Below are 19,489 nucleotides of genomic sequence, written 5' to 3'. Positions count from 1 at the left end.
AACAAGCCAAACTATTTTCATAGCTTTTTAAAAAAAATGAACAAACTTGTGTTAAGCTTTCAAAACTAACGCACGCAGGTTGCTGCTCACTACCTCAGTACCCAGTCCTCACCAGCTCCGCGCTGCCCAGCCCCTGCCAATGGCGGGTGGAGTTCTGAGGAACACGGAGGGTTCAGCGCCCCACGGAGAGTGGCTGGGTCAGCTGACACAGCCCCAGACATCTCAGGAGAAGAAACTTTGGGGCTGGCGAGGTAGGTTTCACCCTTTGCGTCCCTAACCCCCATCTCTGTTGCTGGAGGCCAGTTTGAATCCCAGGCGCCTCAGACAAACAACTGATGACTGGCCACCTACTGGAAGGCACAGTATGTTTAAAAAGATGCATCAGACACAAAACCGCTTCTTAGAAAGTAATTGGTCTTTGGTCTTCCAGTCTCCCTACATGCAGTAAACTGGACTATTTCAGAAGTATCCACTGCTCTCCCTCCTGAGGCAGAGCATCCTTCACTGGCCCACTGACATGTCATGGTCATGGTCATGGTCATGGTCATGGTTGTGGCTGCGGGCCTTGCTTGGTCAATGGAGTCTTAGCAGACATGCTGTCAAGCGGAAGCCATGAGACTGCAGGTGCTGGCACCCCATCATATGGCCTAGTGACCCAGCACAAGGAGGACATGCCTGGCAGCTGCTTTCCCTTCAGTCTGGGTCCCAAAGTCAAATCTGAGGAGAAGGCTGGACCTGAGCGATGCCTGGTGCCAAGCCCTGCCGTGTCCCCAAGGCTGCCCCTGATGACCCACAGGCACAGGAGAAAACGAAATGCTGTTTGCTAAAAGGCACTGGGATTATGGGGAGTGTTTGTTACACAGCGTCACTGGGCCACAGCAGACTGACACAGCTCATCGATTCACCTCAGACTTCTGTGTGAAAGGAATCTTCTTAAGGCTGAACCTGACCATCTCTGTTTCCTGGTCAAGTGTGTGAACTAGTGGCTGAGTCCACTCCTTCTTTCCTGGGCGTGCCGGGGACTCAGGATGGCTGCCCCTATTTTTCCAGCCTTTCCTCCCATTTCTCCCCTTCATGGGAACTGGCCTCGCATGACCATGCTAAGGCCGGATTAGAGAGCCTGGGTGCTACAACCTGGTCCAATATTTCTTTTCATGAGTAGGCAGAAAAACTGTCAAGGGCAGGGAGCCTGTCTCATACTAATTTGCGTTGAACTTGCACAGAACAGTCACTGGGTAAATGCTCTGAGGTTAGCGTAGTGCTTGCTCTCCAAGGCATTCCACAGACACGGCCTGATTTCTCAGCTGGACTCTGCGGACTTCTGCCCCTGGTGTGATGCCGACATCCTTCTCAGATCCCCAGACAGAGGATGGCCTTAAGGTAAGAGGAGGAATGCAGCCGTCTTGAATGAATCTTTCACAGTGTGGCTTCCAACAGGCCTCAAAAGATGGTGACTGTTTATTGACATTAATCTTTCAAGGCCGAAAATCTTCCTAGCCGTGCTGTGTTAGAAGTAGCCACCCCGTCGCAGGCCATGGCTCCCTGTGACACATGAGCCATTCCCAATGCATCCCAAGGGCCTGACCTTGATCTTGGAACCCGGATAGGGTCAGAGGAAGTCTATCCCCACGGCTCTCAAACTTGACTGTGCCTAAGAATCCCCTGGGCAGCTTTCTAAAATGCAGACTCCTAGACCTGGGTGCTCCATTTCAAGGAATGAATACCTACTCACAAGCACTTATACCCATAACAAACACGGTTCGAAGTAAATTATTCTGAAAGATTAAAGACTTCGTGGAATTGGCTCAAAAACATCTCAAGACTCGTTAGCAATTTTCATTTCTATGGAAGAAACCCTTGCGAGCAGAACACGGGGCATCTTACTGTGGGGCGAGCAGGTTGGGGGCGAGCCTGCCAGACGAGGGGCGGGCTTCTTGAGCTGAAACCAAACGTGGCTCCCGCTACGGCATGCAGGCCGCGGGAGGACAAAGTGGGACCGGGAGAAGAGCTAGGGGACAGCCAGGGACAGGAGGGGACTGATGTGAAGCACAGGAAATGAGCACTGGCAGGAAGAGACCGAGAAAACAGCGCTCTGACAACCAGGCTCGGTTTTAATTTGACATGAGAGGAAGTGAAAAGGCTTCCGGGGAAGAATGTCATCTCCTGGCCAGATGAGTCAGAGAGGTTCCTCGGAATCTGTCACCGCTCCCTGGAGCTAGTCCCATTGAGTCACTGATCATGAGTGATGGCTTTAAAACCCACCTCTTTCTAAAACCATCGGAGCCGCTTCTAAGAAAACCGGGAATAAGTCGGTGCCAGAAACACGTGCCCCAAGGTCTTCTTTACATTGTGCAGAGGCGGGCAGGCCTGGCCCCGAGCTCCTCGTGCCGGTGAACAAAGCCTTTTGTGAGGACCGCGGTCTTCTGCAGAGCCGTGGCCGGGGCTCGGGCTCTCTCGGGCTCTAGCAAAGGGTGAGCTCCATCCCAGGGACGGTCACATTCCTTGAGCTATCTGTCATTTGGCGAGTCTCATTAAACCCTCAGTGCACTCCCATAAATTGTCTGTGCAAAGAAAAACCGCCACGTTTGTTTCCAGCTGAAAGACCTCACGGCTGCGTGTGTTCACTTCGAGCCAGAGGTGAGAACACAACTGTCAGCCCATCTGAGGCGTGCTGGCACTTTCCAGAGAGGTCAACGACGGGGAGAGGGGGAAAACACAACAGGCAGCTTGGATCCAGAAGCATTAATGAGAAAGTCTGACATATTTTTAGATCTAGTTACAGCACCTGCTGCTTCACCCAGAAAGGCACTAAGGGAAAACTGACAGGCGGACGTGAAGGGCCCGGCAGCCCTCAGACGCAGCGGGCCCGGCCCGCGTGCCGCCCAGGGGCAGCCCGACACCATCCAGGAGGTCGGCTGTGCCTCCGCCTTCAAACATCCCTGCTGGGCCGAGTGCCGCCCCCTTCCTGGCCAGTCTCTGAGCCCCTGTCCCAGTGTCGTGTCTGTCTGCCTGTCTACCTGCCGGGCCCTTTGCTCTTCTTCAGTCCCGTAACTCCTACGGACGTCGGGACTCAGCACAATGGCCAGCCACACAGAGAAATTGGGGCTCTCAAAGATGCCCCCCCTCCACAGACTTACTCCCCTCTGCCGGGTTCACTCCCCTCCCACAGCCTGCCCGCAGCACACGGCTGGACCTTCGTTGTGGAGCTGGGCGTTTCCGTGGTCACGGAGGAGTTGGGAAAATAGAAACGGACGATGCAGACATCACTCACACGTGTGCGTGTGTGCACACGCGTGCACCTGCGGGGCCACTGAGTCACTTTCTGCAGCTTGACCTTCGGGTCAGGAACGCACTTGGGACTTCACACTGAGCGATGCTGCGCTGCTCCTCCCCCAGAATGTTGCTGGTCGCCACGGCCGGCTCAGCCGGTGACCTGACTGTCTCCTCTCGCCCCCTGCCTCCCACTGCGTCACGTTTATGGACACGTTTGTGGACACGACGTGTCCTGATTCCCACTGCGGTTCCTGATACGCGGTGCCCTATTACCATGTGTTTGTGTGGTGACGCATAGGTCCACTAAACTCAAAGAACGAGTTATACTGTTTGCTGCTGCTGCGATTGTTGGTGTTCTCATCATCTACAGAAAAGTAATAATTTAGTTTGCTCATTTTTGATGTTTATCTGTTCATGCTTTTCTCATCTTACTGCGTTAGTTAGTAAAGCTGAAAAAGATTAAATATTAGCAGTGATAGTGAATATCCTAATTTGCTCCTAACTTTAATGTAGATAATTCAGTGTTTTACTATTTAAAAAAATGTTACCTTTGTAAAAAAAAAAGTTAAAAAAATACTCTTCAGTAGTTTTCTATTGCTGAAGAGCATATTACCAAAACGCATTGGCTTTAAGCAACACAAATGTATTGCTTCGAGTTTTTAGCGGCTCAGGAGCCCAGATCAGGGTCGCCCCAGATAAGATCACAGAGACGGGGTGCAGGTCTCGGGCGGACTCAGACCCCGGTCTTTCTAAGCTCAGTGCAGCCGGCAGGACTCACTCCTGGTCCCCCTTCTCCCATGCACCCCGCGCACCTCCACCTTCGAGCCAGCAGCGTGAGCGGACGCCTTCTCCTGCTTGCACTCTCTCCATCTGTGCTCCAAAAGGGCTCTCGTGGTCCCAGGGGGCCCATCCGGATAACCCAGGACCCTCTCCCTAGTTCAAGGTCAGTTAATGAGGAACCTCACTGGCATCTGCAGACTCTCTTCGCCAGGTAAGGTGACAGAACGGTGGGAGCGATGCCGCAGGATGAAGATCACAAAGGCCATGTAATATGATAAACCCGGCCGACCACACCTCCAGTCTCAGCTCTCTGAGTCTCAGAGTTAGACATCGGTGCCACGTGGTAGTACATCTCTTTCTACCGTCCAAGATCACGATCGTTTCGGGACAGTTCGGTTACCACTGCATTTTCCAGCAAAGCTTATTTACTTGATGCAGTGTTATCTGGTGCATACAGGTTGACGACTAAATTTTTAATTGTAGTCTTTATCACAATTACTTTCTTTGACCCATGGAATATGATAAATATATGCGCTCTACCTTGAATTCTCCTTGGTCTGCTCTTAAGAGAATGATCCGTGGGGACAGTCTTTTATTCTGACGCACCCAGCTGTCAGCACAGGGCCTGGCACCCAGGTGCCCGCTGCATGCGAGAGAAAAGCCAGGACCCTGGAAATGAGGGGGGCTGCCGGTAAAGGCCTGTGTGTCTGGCTCCTGGTAGGATACAAACACCGGTTCACTCCACTCCCTTCCAGAGACAGACTTTCCTACGGGAAATTGATAGCCCCGTTGCCGTACCCAAACAGTGACAAGGAAACTCCGGAGGCCTGCCCACACTGTAGAACGGAGGGCGGCTGCCATTGTCAATCTCAGATGCAAGTCTCAGTTGCTACAACCCTGAAGCAGGGACGGCTCCCTGGGCAGCCGGGGCGCACAGCACAGCGTGCACACACACGGGATATCGGCAGTCCCAGCTCAGGAACCCGCCTCCCACAGGAAGCAGCTGGACGGGGTGGGGGGGGGGTTGGGGGCACTGAGGGGCAGAGAGAGGGCACGGTGCAAACACCCAGGAGAGAAAGAGCACAGCTACAAAGACAGGGGGTGATAAGGACTTTTAGACATGATGGTGAAGCTCTTCCGAAACCAAGAGTAATGGACACTCTGTCCGGGCAGAGGGTGTGGGGGGGTCTCTGTGTCACTCACACCAACAACGGCAGAAGGGGAGGACAGAAGGCAATGGGGCCACTGCCCCCAGCCCCCCAGAAGAGTCTGGCAATGCCGAGGGCTCCCCGGAGGCTCCCTGCGCCACCTCCTCCGCCTCACAGCCCCTCCAGACGCGGCAGAGCAGTGGGAAGAGCGTCCCCCTCCCCAGACCACAGACCAGGCAGAGTCTGGGACCCGGATGGCTGCTGAGTCCAGAGACCCCCTCTTAGCCTCCAGACCAAGCTGCCTGCTGCCTGGTCGGAGATAGGTGGGTAAGCACTGGCCCAGAGCCCACCAACAGACAGACTTCCGAAAGCATCGCCCTGTTGGGGGAGCAGGAGGGACTCGGGTGGGACTTGCGCACGCACACAGCCCGGGTGAGAGGTCCTCCCGGGGCTCACTCGCCTGTGGGCTCTTCGGGGACTCGGCGTTCACCACCCTAGGGGCCTCGGAGCCGGGAGAGCAGAGCCGGCCGCACTGCCCGGCGGCTGGGGTGGCTGGGCCGAACAAACCACCCACACGCTCTGTGTCGAAGGTGCGGAAGCGACGGGTTGACCGCATGGAGAGAGAACTAGGGAGACGGACACAGAGATGACAAAGGCAGGAACAGAGGGGAGAGTCGCTTCCGTGCACCCGGTCACCGGAATCCTCCAGGCCCCAGAAAAACAAGGCGGCGCCCGTGCCTGTGAAGGCCACCCTTGCTCTAGGCAGCGTCCGGGGGCCTGCACCTGTTCCGTCACCCATGACAACAGCGTCAACGAGAAGCACTTCCTGTGAGCTCTCGGCGGGCAGCTGCCCTGGGCACCGTCTCCCCTAATCCCTGAAGGACGCCCAGGAAGGAGTGCCAGGGTAACCCCATTTCACAGACGCGGGAACAGTGGGTGGGGGGGTGGTGGCGGCCTGCCCAGGTTCCCCTTTCTTCAGTGACAGGACCAGGATACAGGTTGGGGCCTGCTTGTCTTTAGACCCAGGTCCCTGCTCACCAGTGTCTGTGCACAGGGTCTGTGTTCGCCCCAGAGCGTGCTCCCCGGGAGGGCTCCTCCTCATCCTCGGCTAACCCGCAGACCCTCGGAGGCCCTGCTTGCACTTCAAACGTCCTTCTCAAAGAAAACTATGAACCGCCTGGGAGACGGCGTCCCCCCCCCCCCCCCCCAGCGCCAAGCGACCTTCCACACGTGCGGGCACTGTGCACGCCCAGGAAGGACGGGCCCAAGCTCCTCTGTCGTTAAGGGGAGGGACGCCGCCAGCGCCCACCCCGGCTTTCATCGCCTCCCTGCGTGTTTTTCCCCTGGCTGCAAAGAGCAGAATTCTTTCAATAAAAACTTTCCATCTAAAAATAACACGGTGGCGCACTCGGCAGTCACTCTTCTCGGCGGGAGACATCCGCTCTCCCCTCCATTCCCCAAATGCAGAAGGCCCAATCTGCTGGCCTGCTGATGGGTCCCAGCACCGGCCCAAACGCACGAAGCTTAATGAGCTGGGACAACAAAGCTGCGTGGCTTCCAACCACTGTGTGGTTTTTTCCGGGAGGGCTGTGAGCAGCTTTATTTTAAAATCAACTGTATGCGGCTCCTTCATCTGTCCTCCTAGAGCCACGAAATGATGCTTAGAGGCAGAGGCTGGCCACAGGCTTTCGGTCCAGTGTTCCTCCTCTTGAACCCACCCCCAAACCTCCCCCGTCCCCTCCTTTCCCTCCGCTGTCCCGCGCCTCCCGGTTACAGGGCACCAGCGTGCTTGGCTGTGGCGTGCTGGACGGCCACGGTGACCTGGACTTCTCTGAAAGGTTGCCAAGTGGCTCCGGGACACTACACACGGGACTCTTATTTTCTCAGCGGGTGGTTTCTGTGAGAGAGGGTGCCACCTTGGACAGTCACCCCGCAGGAGAAGTGCGCTGGTGACGGGGCCCGTTTCTGACACTGGTACGGGGATTCTACGCTAGGGCATCCGGGTTCTTTAAGGAACACGCACACCTACGGGTGATGGGGGGGGACAAGTGAGAATACTAACGACCTTTTAGAAAGCGCTGGACAACAATCCGCAGGGAGTGTCGGACTGTTCAAACACTGAGACGGGGAAGAAAGTTGTGTCGTGCCGAGGACAGTAGCTGAGCAGCGGCACAGGAGTGAGACCAGTGCACACACGCGGATGGATGGAGATAGTCGCGGGCACACATTTTGTGAACGATGAAGAAAAGGAGGCACCCAGCGACCTCAGGCTCGCAGTTACCAACTCCCCACCAACAAGTGCCAACCGGACCGACGTCCTTGGACTCCACGGGAAGGTGTGCAAAATAACAGACGATTTTGGGTGAAAAAGCATAACTTATACACGAGTCCATCACATAATACATGAACCACCAGAATCACACCCCAAGAAAGGGCCCTGAGCATCCCGACAGATTGTTCCCCTGAAGGTATTTAAGCCGCTGTGATGTGCTGGCTTGAGAGTGTCCCCAGGAAGCGCACGGGGCCGGAGTCACCAGGGCGGGCATCAGAACCCACACTGAGGCTGTCACACGTCCTCGTAGACACCCCGATTGCCCTCCCATCGAGCACCGGGCACAGTTTTGGTCATCCTGCCTGCGCAAGGCTACAGAGATCAAGAAACCATGCAGGGAAGGCCAATCAGAAATGTCAGGGGAGAGGTGGTGACAACAGTCACCGCTGTGCCCGGTGTCTCAGTACACACCAGGCGCCCCTCTAAGGCTTTGCTAGTGCTGAACCTCTTACTCTCTCCGCCACCCCAGCAGGGAGGCACTGTCACGGGCCCCAGAGCAGAGATGAGCAAAAACCAAGGCACGGGGGGCCAAATTCGGTCACCTGCTCCCAAGCCAAGTGGCGCCCGATTCCGGACGCTCAGCGGCAGGCTGCCTCCTGCTGGGCAAGACTTGCTGTTCCACTCGGGGTGGAGGGCGGGGCAAAGGCTAAAGGTAACTGATGCAGGTTAATAAAACTGGGACAAGGCTTGCTAGGAAAGCCATGGGCTTCGTCACATCCACAAATTGTGGATGATTCAAGTCACACTAAAGTGAATTTCACACAAAAACAGGAAAAACTGCTGGGCACAGCAGGAAGTACATCACAGCGTTTTATTTTCCCCGAGGAAAATCGAGACCACACATTCCGACAGACTCAACAAGTGTGTGCAGGGACCGACGGCGTGTTCCCGAGGGGGCCGGGCTGGGTCTGAGGCACAAGGAACGTCCCTGGCCAGTTCGCCGAGGGCAGGCTGTGGGGCTGAAGACACAAGGGCTTCCCTGGGGCGAGAGCCCTTCCCCAGTTCTCACTGCCCTCCCTGGGCTGTGGGTCTTCGGCCGCCTCCTGCCAACCTCAGCTCTGAGAAGCTCCAGCCCAGCCAAGAACTCGGTCTGTGGGTACGGCTGGCAGCTCCCAGTCTGAGCAGCCAGAAGGGCTGGCCAACTCATCCCATGGGGCTGGGGACCCACATCAGTGGTGGACATCCCGGGCCGGGTGGCGGTGGCCTGGCAGTCCTACAACCCGGGCCTCTGGGCTGCACTGGGTTCCCTCTGCCCGTTTCCCTGGTCCATCCCGGGGAAGGCCAGTGGACAGACAGGGGAGGTCGTGGTGGCCTCCGGGGAGAGCGACAATCCTAACTGTAGGTCTGGAAGTCTCCTGGCCTCTGCCCCTTTTCTCTCCTTCACTTCAACTGCCTCCAGCTCCCCATTCCCATGGCCAGAGTCCCTGGGAGACCCGCGCAAAGCACGCCAGCCATACCCGCAGGCAGCTCATTGAGCAATGGAGGAACTTATCGGGGGAATGGTTTGGTTTCCCGTGCCCACTGCCCCGGGGGCCCCAGGACACAGGAGACCCCCACGCTGGTGCACCAGCTCAGGGAGAGGACCGGGGGCATTGCCCTGGGACAGGGGGCACCGCAGGGTGTAAAAGAGAAAAACAGTTTAGTGACGCTAGGCTTGGTGGACGGGGATCCCTGGCAGGAGGCAAAGACGTGGAAATATTCACTGTTACTGAGTTGTTCGGTTTCAAAGTATTAAAGAGACACGCGCGCTGACTCTCGTTTGCACAGTCTGTTCGCAGGGAAGCAGCCACTCCGCCGCGGCAAGTGTTCAAGCACGGGCGGGAGGGGCGGGGCCAGAGGCGGTGGCTGCTGCTACTCACCTACGCAGTTATCGCACAGGCTACAGTGAGAAGCACGAGGGGGCCGGAAAATCTTGCAGGTGAAACAGTATTTAAGTTTCACAGTCTGGCCATTGATGATGACTTCTTTGGTTCTGGGGGGTGGGCGGTACCCCCCTGAACTGGTGCCGTTTGCGATATCTGTGGAGAAAAGAACAGAAAGAGCGCATGCCCTTAACAGAGCACTCAACCTCTGAGGGGTCCTCGCACCTAGGGCGCCTGGGGTCCGCATTCCCCAGGGCGAGGCTCACACCTGGCCCCCAGGTACCCGTGCCTTTCCGGGAGACTCCTGACACGGGTCACAGAAACTCGCTGGGGCCCAGAGCCCTGGCTCTTCCACAGACTTGGGGCTCCTCGCCAGGGCTTGGGACCGCGCTTACTAATCCACGCAGGGGGGAGAGGCCACCAGCCTGAGCTCTGGACAATGAGGTGCAAGCACACCTGGCACTGCCCCGCAGGTGGGAGCTTCCCCTGGGCCCCACCCACTGCTTCCCCTCCCTCCTCTGGGCCACCTGGGAGCCACAGACCGGTGCCCTGCACGATGGCCACACACTTCTAGAAGGCTGCCTCTTCGCCAGCCACACTGTTACACGGGCGCCTGACTCCTGGTGTTAAACACCCAAAGGTCTGGGTTCACTTGCTACAGCGGCGTCGCCCTAGTCACCGTGTGCTGCCGTGTACAGTGCACACCCACATTCCGTGAACACTATACGTGGGTTATACCCCACGATATGTATTCGTTAGACCCGTGTATCATGTGCATCCTTATTTTTCCCTCAAAAATTTGGGCAAGAAGCGCACATCACACACGGCAAAATGCGGTCCTCCTGTGGGTGATGCTGACATCGGGGACAATTCCCTCCTCCCACGGAGTACTCCAAACCCAGCTCAAGAATCTCTCCATTTTGCCCATTGGCCTCCTCAAAAACACAGGTATTGGATGGGGGGGGGAATACAGACGTAAACATGTATATTTAAAGTCATTAAGTGTGTATTTTAAAGACAATTTGTTTTGTTGCCTGACCTTTTAGTTGTTTAGAGTCAGTTCTATAAATGTTGAAGAAAAGACAAATAGGTCTGACGTTTAAGCTTCAGGTGATCTCACAGCCCGGTGCCCGTCCCTGAGTTCCTATTAGAATCACCCAGGGAGCTCTGAAACCCCCCCATAACGCACGGACCCCCCCGCCCGGCAGGCCCAGGGCAGCAGAGCTGGGGGGCCGATCCCAGCAGCGGCGGCCGAGGCCCCCCACAGGGAGGCGGAACAGGCAGTCGAGTCCCCGTTGGCGCCCCTCCCAGGCCGAGGAGGTTGCAGAGAGAAGGGGAGAGGGGGAGGGGAGGCGGCCAGCCAGCCGTATGGTCAGAACAGGCTGGCCAGAACCGGCCGCCGGCGGAGGGCGGACAGCGAGCCTGTCCGTGTGCGCTTCAGCGGGGACTCCGTGACGGCTGCACCGGCAGGGCGGGCCCTGGTGGCTGGGGGAAATCTGGGGACTGTTCATGGTGTTCCCGCCAAACAGAGCCGGCGACGTCGAAGGTGGCTGCTCGTCTTAATCCACGCACACTTGAAGGACACACTACCAGACAGCGACCGCTGCGAGGCGCTTTCGGCACATTTCCAAAGTGGCAGCAATGAGTCCCATCATGCACTCGGTCCCCACCCCCGCACCCAAAGGCTCTGATTTCACCGGTGGGACAGTCTGGCTCGGGGGTCTCAGAAGCCCCCCTGGTACGGGACTCCGTGGCAATGCTCGGGATCGCTGCGCCAGGGCCCGTCACTCTGGTGCCGTCCGGGCAGCGTCGGCTCGTCCGGGCGCTTACCCCGGGAGCTAGTTCTGGGCCCCGCCCCCGAGCTAGCGCCGCAGAATCAGCATTTTCCAAGAGCCTCCGGGATTTGTGCACGTGGAAGGTTGAGAGCCCTGCTCGGGGGCTGGTGGGTCCTCCCCACCCACACATCACACACACATTCCTCTTTGTGCTGGACCCAAGCGCGCTCACGGGGGTGGTGACGGGCTAAACTCAGAGAACGCAGCTTGTCACATGACGCCGCTTCACCAGTCACGCCCAGCCACCCCAGCATCCAACGGGAGAGCGCTTGGTGACTGGGAACAGAGGGAGGTGTCTGCAGAGGGGGCCCCTCTGCTTTGCCTGTGAGGACAGCCCTTCTGCTTGGACTGATGGGACAGCTGCAGAGTCATCCCGAGGCCTCTGGGTGGCCTCACCTCTGCCTGGCACCCCCGCTGGCTGCCCCATGGAATGGTGCTAAATCGCGCAGCTGCCTGCAGTGGCGCCGAGCCCCCGAGGTACAGAGCTGGCAGGGCAGAGGGAGGACCTCGGCGCGTCTGTAAGAGCGCCGGGGGAAATAACTGGCTGTGAACCCTTCGCAGATAAGGTCAGATCTCCGCCACTGAGGCCTGAATGGATCAGGGCATGGTGTCTCCCCAGCCTGATGTCAGCTGCGACATCCACTGTGTCTCTTTAGCTCTTGCAGACATGGGCGGAAAAACTAGAAAGTCAGATACACAGGTTTAAAAATAACCCTCACCAACCAGAAATGTTTAAAAACTGATTTGTCAAGGAAATACTTCACAAAGCAGGGATGACAAACGTATCCACACTGGAATGACTACGGAGAAAGCCCAGCCCTGCGAGGCAAAGACTCGAAAGAGCGAGGATTTGCTAGCACTCCTTAAGACAAGCGCTAGTGATCTTGTAGTTTCAAAGTGCATTTCCGAAGGTTAAACCTTTGCTATAAAGTGAGCTGGAGGCTAGCACTCAGCCGGCATGGCAAACTGGTGCAAGCGAGTTAAACCAAATCACAGAACTCTGCGACTGAGTATTTGGAAGGGAAGAACCACAAGACCTGGGTTCAGGGCCCAGTTGTGCCATCACTGGGTGACGAAAGGACCATAGAACCAAAAAAAAAAGAAAAGCCAATTGGTATTTAGAGTATTTGCTCTAAAGCAGAGGCAGTGGAGGGCCCACAGACGAGCAAGCAGAGATGGCTGGTGGGGAGGAGTGAGCCAGGGGTCCACTGGGGTGTTTGGGGAGCAGCGGGTCTCCTGGCCTCCCCCTCCCGGCCTGCTCTCCCCTTAGGGCCTCAGAGCCGCTTCCTAAGCACCAGTCTGGTGAAGACGTCCAGGCGTCTGAGCCGCTCTGAGCCGCCGGCCCCTCTCCTCTGGCTGCACAGTCCCCCTGCAGAGCCCGCGATCGGGGCACGGGGGCCTCCTTGCATTCCCTAACAGACAACTTGGTGGCACACGTATAGACATCTGTATGTGACGCCTCCTCCAGTCGTGCCCCCCCGTCTGGGCAGGCAGCCTGTGACCTGGCTCAAGCCTCTCCGGGAAACACTCTGCCAGCAGAGCTGGTTCTTTCCTCCTCTGTGCTGTTCCCGTACTTGTGCTGGGCCATTAGGTGCCAGCGCTGTGCTGGGGGCTGCCTGGTGGGGGCAGGGAGTGCAGGAGAAAGGACACAGACTTTTCTCGGCTGGAGAGGCCTCTGCAGGGCTGATTTCCCTGCCTCCCCGGTGGCTGCTGGAGTGCAAGGACCATACCTGCGATGGCTAATGGTTAAAGAACACTAGAATGTTGAGCACACAGTGGGTCCTCAGAAACAGCCTGCTGAATGTTAGGCCGACTGTCCTGGCAGGTTGGGAGCAACGAGCTGGGATGCACAGGACTGGGGTCCCCGCTCCTCCACGCCCAGCTGGCAGAGTCACACAGCTCAGGGACCCCTCCCCCCTCCCCAGAAACACTTGTCCCAAGGCCCCTCTGAGGCCGCCACTACTCTAAAACCTGTCCTCAGCTGCTGTTGGTCCAGAGACCTACCTCGCACAGCTGGTCGGGACCGCCAGGGAGGGCCTGGCACAGTGGGCTGCTGGCCACCTCCGGGCAACCCGAGGCGGCTGCTGCTTTCGCACAGTAGATACACTCACAAGCCACCTGGGGCCGGAGGCGCCCAGGCAGGCCTGCGTCCAGGACAGGTGGGGGCCTTAAACCCAGAGCTTTGAATACCCACCTAAGGACAAAAGACGTCTCTCTTTCACATTCAGACCGACGCCAACGGCCTTCCTGAAATCTGTTTCTCATCCCCGGGGAGGCTGAGCACCGTGGCCCTGTGCCACAAGGCACAGAAGGTGGCCTTCCTGTCTGCCCCCCGAATTACTGGGGTTTTGGGGTTTGGTTTTTGCTGTTGGCAACCGTTCTGCCTCTGCTTCTTGGCGCTGCTCTTTGTGGTTTAATTGCAGCTGCGGAAAATGAGTAATTGAAGCCTGCGATAGCTAATGGTTCAAGAACACTAGAATTTTTTCTGAGGGGGGAACCTTTAATAGTCTTGCAAGTTTATATGAGTCAGTATTTCTCAAGGACATTTTTATACACAAGTGTTTTGAAAGAAAACGTAAAACAGTTGGGGGTGGTCTTTTTCTTCCCACCGCCAATTGTTGAGAGTTGAAACAGGCTGCAGCACATTCCGCCTGCACTTCCAGCCTGCCGCCCGTGCACTTGGGACTCCAGGCGTCAGCACCAGCCCTTGCCTGGCTTCCCAGCCTGCCCTGCAGATGTCACACCGACCGACCCTGCCCTCCCATGGGCCAGCCCGGAAAACGAAATCTACGTAGCCGTATTTTTCATATATAACACGCACCCACATTTTTGGTCCAAACTTTCAGGGGAAGAAAAAATCCTTTCTTAATTTTTTAAGAATCCATTTTAATTTTTTAATTCAATTTTTAATTTCTTTATATTTAGATATGTTTTTTGTATTATAAAGGAATTGTAGCATTTATTTTTTAAACATATTATGGTACTAGAAATTGTATGTAATACATAATCATAAAACACAAGAACAGATACAAGATATTTCAGGTACTACCCATGTATAATGCACGTCCTTATTTTCCCCTCAAAAATTTGGGCAAAAAAGCATGGATTATACATGGCAAAAGATATGGTATCTCTTGTTGGTTTTTTCTCTGAAGAAGCCTCACACAGAGAAGTCAAGAAGGGTTGTATGCTGTGCAGTAATGTGAACAGTTAGAGATTAAAAAATATTTCTTCGCAGTCTGCAGGACGGATGGAAGTGGGGGAGAAGCAAGTGGATCCGGGGCCTTTGGGAGAGGGTTGGAAGGCAAGCTATGGAAGACATGGGCCTGAAACGGTGTGGTGGCCGTGGCGATGGAGAGCAGACATCCCGGAAAGACTCTAACGGTAACGTCAGCCAGAAACGGACGAGGTAAATGAGACACGGGTGGGTGATGGGGCTGAGTCCCGAGCTTGGGCTGGTCCACCCCCAAGGCAGGGAGCAGCGGGTGGGCCGGGAGAGGAGGGGAGCTCACCGGTGCGAGGAAAGGTGCAGACACAGAACAGGGGCTCAGAGGAAGGGCTCAGAGGAAGGGCCCCGCCTGGAGAGAAACATCCGGCAGTGACAAGGGAGAGCAGGTGGTGTCAGGAGGCATCAGATGGCAAGACGGCCGAGGGCTGAGGCTTGGGCGCTCCTGGTCTGCGTAGACCACGTTCGGGAAAACCTGCACTTGGGACCCCCTCTGGGAGGCTGCCCTGCCACTAGCACAGCCAGGGCGCCAGGGCCCTGCCACCCGCACAGGGCAACCCAGGTTTGCCCCAGTGGGCTTGGCTCTCATGCCGCCCGAAAGTGCTCCCTCCCGTGTGGCCAGGAGTGGCGTGTGGCTGCCGGCGTGGGACATGCTGGTCAGGACGTGGGAGCAGGCGGGAAAATCAGGGTTTCCTGGGGACAAGGAGGGCGATGGCTGTGACTGCGGCGTGCAGGCATGGCACTCGCTCTGGGCCAGACAGAGAGGACGGGAAACAGAGCTCAGCCGGGACTGGCGGTGGCGGAGGGGGATTAACCCACCTCGCCCCAGTGTGCTCGGACCACGTGGAGAGGGGAGAAGGGGGGAGAGAGAGAGACCAGGCTTCCCTCAAGTGAGGGCAACAATCGAAGGATACAGAGACCTGGTGGAGAGGGCCCCTTTATGCAGGGAGGAAGGCCGCAGGGGTGGGGTGGGGGGACTACTGCAAAGTCCTGGGGGTGAGGATCTGGAAGGGGACCTGGGGCTTAGCCCTTACAAAGAGATGCTGCATGGTGGTGGTGGGCGGTCAAACTTCTGCCACTGAGGCTCAGACCTGGCGGTCCTGCCTTCATGAGCAGAGCAGGGCACACGGGGCCTGCTCCGGGGCCCGTAGCTGCCTGTGAGACCCTCAGCAAGAGGAACTGAGTGGGCCAGGCAGGATGCTTTCTGGCTCTGAGAGCGAGTGACGCAAAGAGGAGAGCAGAGCTGATGGTGTTGTGACTCACAGGTGTGCCCCAAGCCAGCCCAGAGGGCGTCAGCGGTGGGGACAGTTCAAGGGCAGCGGGGACTGACAGACACAGAGAGTGGGGACTGGGTACAAACCACACAACCGTGTTTTACAGAGTGGCGCAGGCTTGGCCTGGCCGCTCCCTGAACGGGAAGCTGGTTCCGAGAGGCAGGGCATGATTTCATTGGGGACCGCACAGGGTCTGGGCTTTTTCTGGGCTTGGTCATCAAAGGGCTTGTGGGACGGACCTCCTTTCGGAGAGAACTGGCCGAGGAAAAGCCAGCTGTCAGACGAGAGTTTAACAGGCACTTCTGGCTCCACGAGAACCTGATGACGGGGTGTTAACAAGGTATTGAGAGAAACACAACGGAAATGATTGTCGAGAACTGGGCAAAGCCACCTTGTTCTGTCTGCCTTAAAAAACAGAAAAAAGCGGCCTCACGGAATGAGCTTCCTGTGCTACTCAGTGGAGGTTTCATTCGGTCATTCATGCATGCATTCGCTCAATTACTTATTAGGCACCTCGTATATGTTAAACGGCCTTCTGCGTGCTGTAAACACAGTGGTGAACAGGGGAGTCCTCTGTCCTTGCTGGCTTATGCTCCAGGGAGGTCAGATAAGCTCAGAGGATGGATTTTTCATAATGCAAGTGTGCAAGCAAATTGCACTTAATAATAGGTAGATCTTAAGCTTGGCTGATGATCAAGATCGCCTCAGGCAGGGATTCTCGACCAGGGCCGACGCTGCCCCCCCCAGGGAAATCTGCCCCTTTGCCCCTGTGGGAGGGGGCGCTGAGGCCTGAGGAGCGCTGCCCTCGATGCAGACACTTGTGAGCAAGCAGGACCGCAGCCCAGCGAAGTCTCTGCTCCCCTCCTTCGAGGCACCCTGACAACACGTAGGTACAGATCTGCTTTCCTGGGGGGGGGGCGGAGGGGGCTTTAAAAATACATAGACTCCTTACTCCTGAAGATTCTTATCTGTGGTTGGAGCTAAGAATCGCCCTTTTTAGAAAAGCTTCCTGTGTGCATCTGACGAAGCCGGGTTTGGGATCCACGGCAAACACTACGCATATGACAGCCAAACCCCGGGCCCAGCTGCGGTGTCTTTGGCTGGAGAATGTAAGGAGGTGGCTGCGAATGCAGACGCCAGAGAGAAAAGGTGCGTGCCGTTTCCCAAGATGCTGCCGTGATTCGGCGCTGATATTATTATCTAGTTAATGACGGAAAGTCTGCTTAATGAAACAGCCAGGTGGGTTCTCAAACTATTCATTTTTGTGGCATTGACAGCAGAGCAACTTTTTGTTCAAAGAAAATCTTACCAAAAAACTCAGTATCTAAAACGGGCGAGAGGATCAGCGGACATTTGGTTCCATCCAAACTGCCCGTGGAGACGTCGGGTCTATGCCCAAAGGTCCTTGAACTTGGTCCTATCTGAAACATCCACGCTTAGAAAATACCCCTGCATTCAAACAGCCCGTGCATTTATTTACACTCTTGGTTTATGGGATGAATGCATTAAAATATATATTTATATATATCACGGAGCAAACGTCTTCATGGACAGAACCAAACACGACCAAGTATCCAGACCTACCTCTGGGTGTGGCCCGAATGTCTCCGGGGACGTTTGGGACAGAACCGTACACCCTGCAAGGGACAACAGCGAAGTCTGGCTTCTGGGGCCCATGGACCCGGTGCTCCGGTTCCAAGGGGCACAGTTCAAACAATGCCCGACAGACAACAGCCGTGGTCTCCGTGAAAGGAGACCATCAAGTCTATGATGAGCCACCAGTGCTCACAGCTACAGGCACGACCCTGGCGTGCTAAACATCACTCTTCCCTCCGCAGCAAAAAGAATTCTGCGAGAATAAACCCAAATATTCATGCAAGTAGTTCCGGAAGCATACAGTCCAGGAAACCGGGCCAGCGATGACACTGGCAAAGAGAGGGACTTTTTATTAGCCCGGTGGAGATAATTGGCCTGTTTCTCCACATGTAAATTTTGATAATTGGGGTGCCTGTCCCCCGGGGGGGATTGTGATTCATGGACAGACCTAGAACTGTCCGTTGCTGTGATGTTCACGGTTATCAAAAACTCTTTTTGGGGGGAGGGCCTGTTATACATATCTCACTAATTAATGCAATGAAAGACAGAAGGAAAAGAAAGTGCTTAGTAGCTATGCCCTTTTTAATTTTATCTAACTGGGTTAATCCAAAATACGCTCACAGCAAAATGAAAATTAATGACCATCTCATTTCTCGCCGCGCTCTATTTTCCACACGGATGGCAAACGCCTTTGCCTTCAATGAGAAAGAAATAAAGGTGGCTCTGTCCTTGCAAAGTGTTCGTTTTCCTCACATTCGGTTCACGTTCCCTGAGCGCACACACGAAACTGCTGGGCCGTGTAAATGGAAATCAGTTCTTCTACCGAAGGCCAAAGCGAGGACCATTTCTGTGGTGCGGCTTCTGGCTCGTCAGAAACGACAGGATATGGGACCCTGACGGAGATCGGTCTGGGGGTCAGGGTCTGCGGTAATGCAAGACAAGTGGGTGGGGACAGAGGAAACCCTGGCACTGGAAACCATGCCAGGACAGGGCCGGGCTCTGTCGGCATCACGAGGAAAATCTGGTCGGCTTCCGCTGGCATGAATGGCACTGATGTGAGGGCGTCGGCACGGACCTGGATGTGAGGACCACTCACTGTCCATCTCCTTCTGTATAGCAATGTTTTAAGATTTCATCTTTACCGAGGATGCAGTGCACAGTTAGTCGATAGTATTTATAAGTACACTGTATTTTTTTAATTTCTTTTTTTTTAAAGATTTTATTTATTTACTTTTAGAAAGGGAAGGGACGGAGATAGAGAGAGAGAGAAACATCAATGTGTGGTTGCTGGGGGTCATGGCCTGCAACCCAGGCATGTGCCCTGACTGGGAATCGAACCTGCAACACTTTGGTTCGCAGCCCGCGCTCAATCCACTGAGCTACGGCAGCCAGGGCTAATACACTGTATTGTAAAGGAAAAAGACGCCCATCCATGATGACCACATGCTCTCATTTCTTCGGTCAGCCCGGACGGGGTGAAATGAGCAAGAATCTGCACTGGCTAGTGTCAGTCAGTCAGTCCACACCTATCTACACGCAGATTTCAGAAGTTTTTAAATATGGAACATTAGCCATAACCACTTGGAAGCGATAAGGGGTAAAATCCCGTTTACAATAGGAAAAACAATCATGAAACTCTAGGAATAAACCTAATAAAAAAGGGTAGTAGGCCTCATATGAAGGAAACGATAAAACAATATAGAGAATTAAGGTTTTGAAAAATGTGAAGAGACATTCTATATCCCGGCGTGGAAGATCCTGGGTTTTAAATGTCAGTTCTTCCTAGACTGCTTTATGCATCTATTACAATACTAATCAAAACCTCAATATAATTTGGGGAAATTTTGACAGACTGGAAAAATGGTTGTAAGCTTCATCTGGAAGAATAAACAGGAGAGAATACTTGCAAAAGTGAAACTGAGGGGAAATAATTGTCCCTCAGAAACACTGAGACAGCCCTGGCTGGTGTGGCTCGGTGGACTGGGCACCGACCTGCAGACCGAAAAGTCGCCGGTCTGGTTCCTGGTCGGGGCACAGGCCTGGGCTGCGGGCTGGGACCCGGTGGGGGCACAGGAGCAGCAATGGATTGAAGTTTCTCTCTCACATCTATGTTTCTCTCCCTTTCTTCCTCCTTTCTCCTCGCTCTAAAAATAAATAAAATCT

General features: G+C 55.3%; 1 protein-coding gene across 3 annotated transcripts in view; it reads right to left on the bottom strand.

Moving 5' to 3' along the window:
• The window catches only part of ZDHHC14 (zinc finger DHHC-type palmitoyltransferase 14), a 218,612-nt gene that overhangs the window by 52,521 nt on the left and 146,602 nt on the right, over window positions 1-19,489 (bottom strand). For 2 of the 3 annotated variants that reach the window (XM_036024935.1, XM_036024936.1), the window contains exon 3: window positions 9,393-9,551. The exons of the other annotated variant lie outside the window; for it this stretch is intronic. In XM_036024935.1, coding sequence (XP_035880828.1) covers window positions 9,393-9,551 — 159 coding nt within the window. The remainder of the gene's footprint in view (window positions 1-9,392; window positions 9,552-19,489) is intronic. 3 annotated transcript variants of the gene reach the window in all.

This window comes from Phyllostomus discolor, chromosome 4 (assembly GCF_004126475.2).
Source record: "Phyllostomus discolor isolate MPI-MPIP mPhyDis1 chromosome 4, mPhyDis1.pri.v3, whole genome shotgun sequence".
Lineage (NCBI taxonomy): Eukaryota > Metazoa > Chordata > Mammalia > Chiroptera > Phyllostomidae > Phyllostomus > Phyllostomus discolor.
Note: the sequence above shows the minus strand (reverse complement) of the source record. Positions and strands in the feature narration are given on the sequence as shown.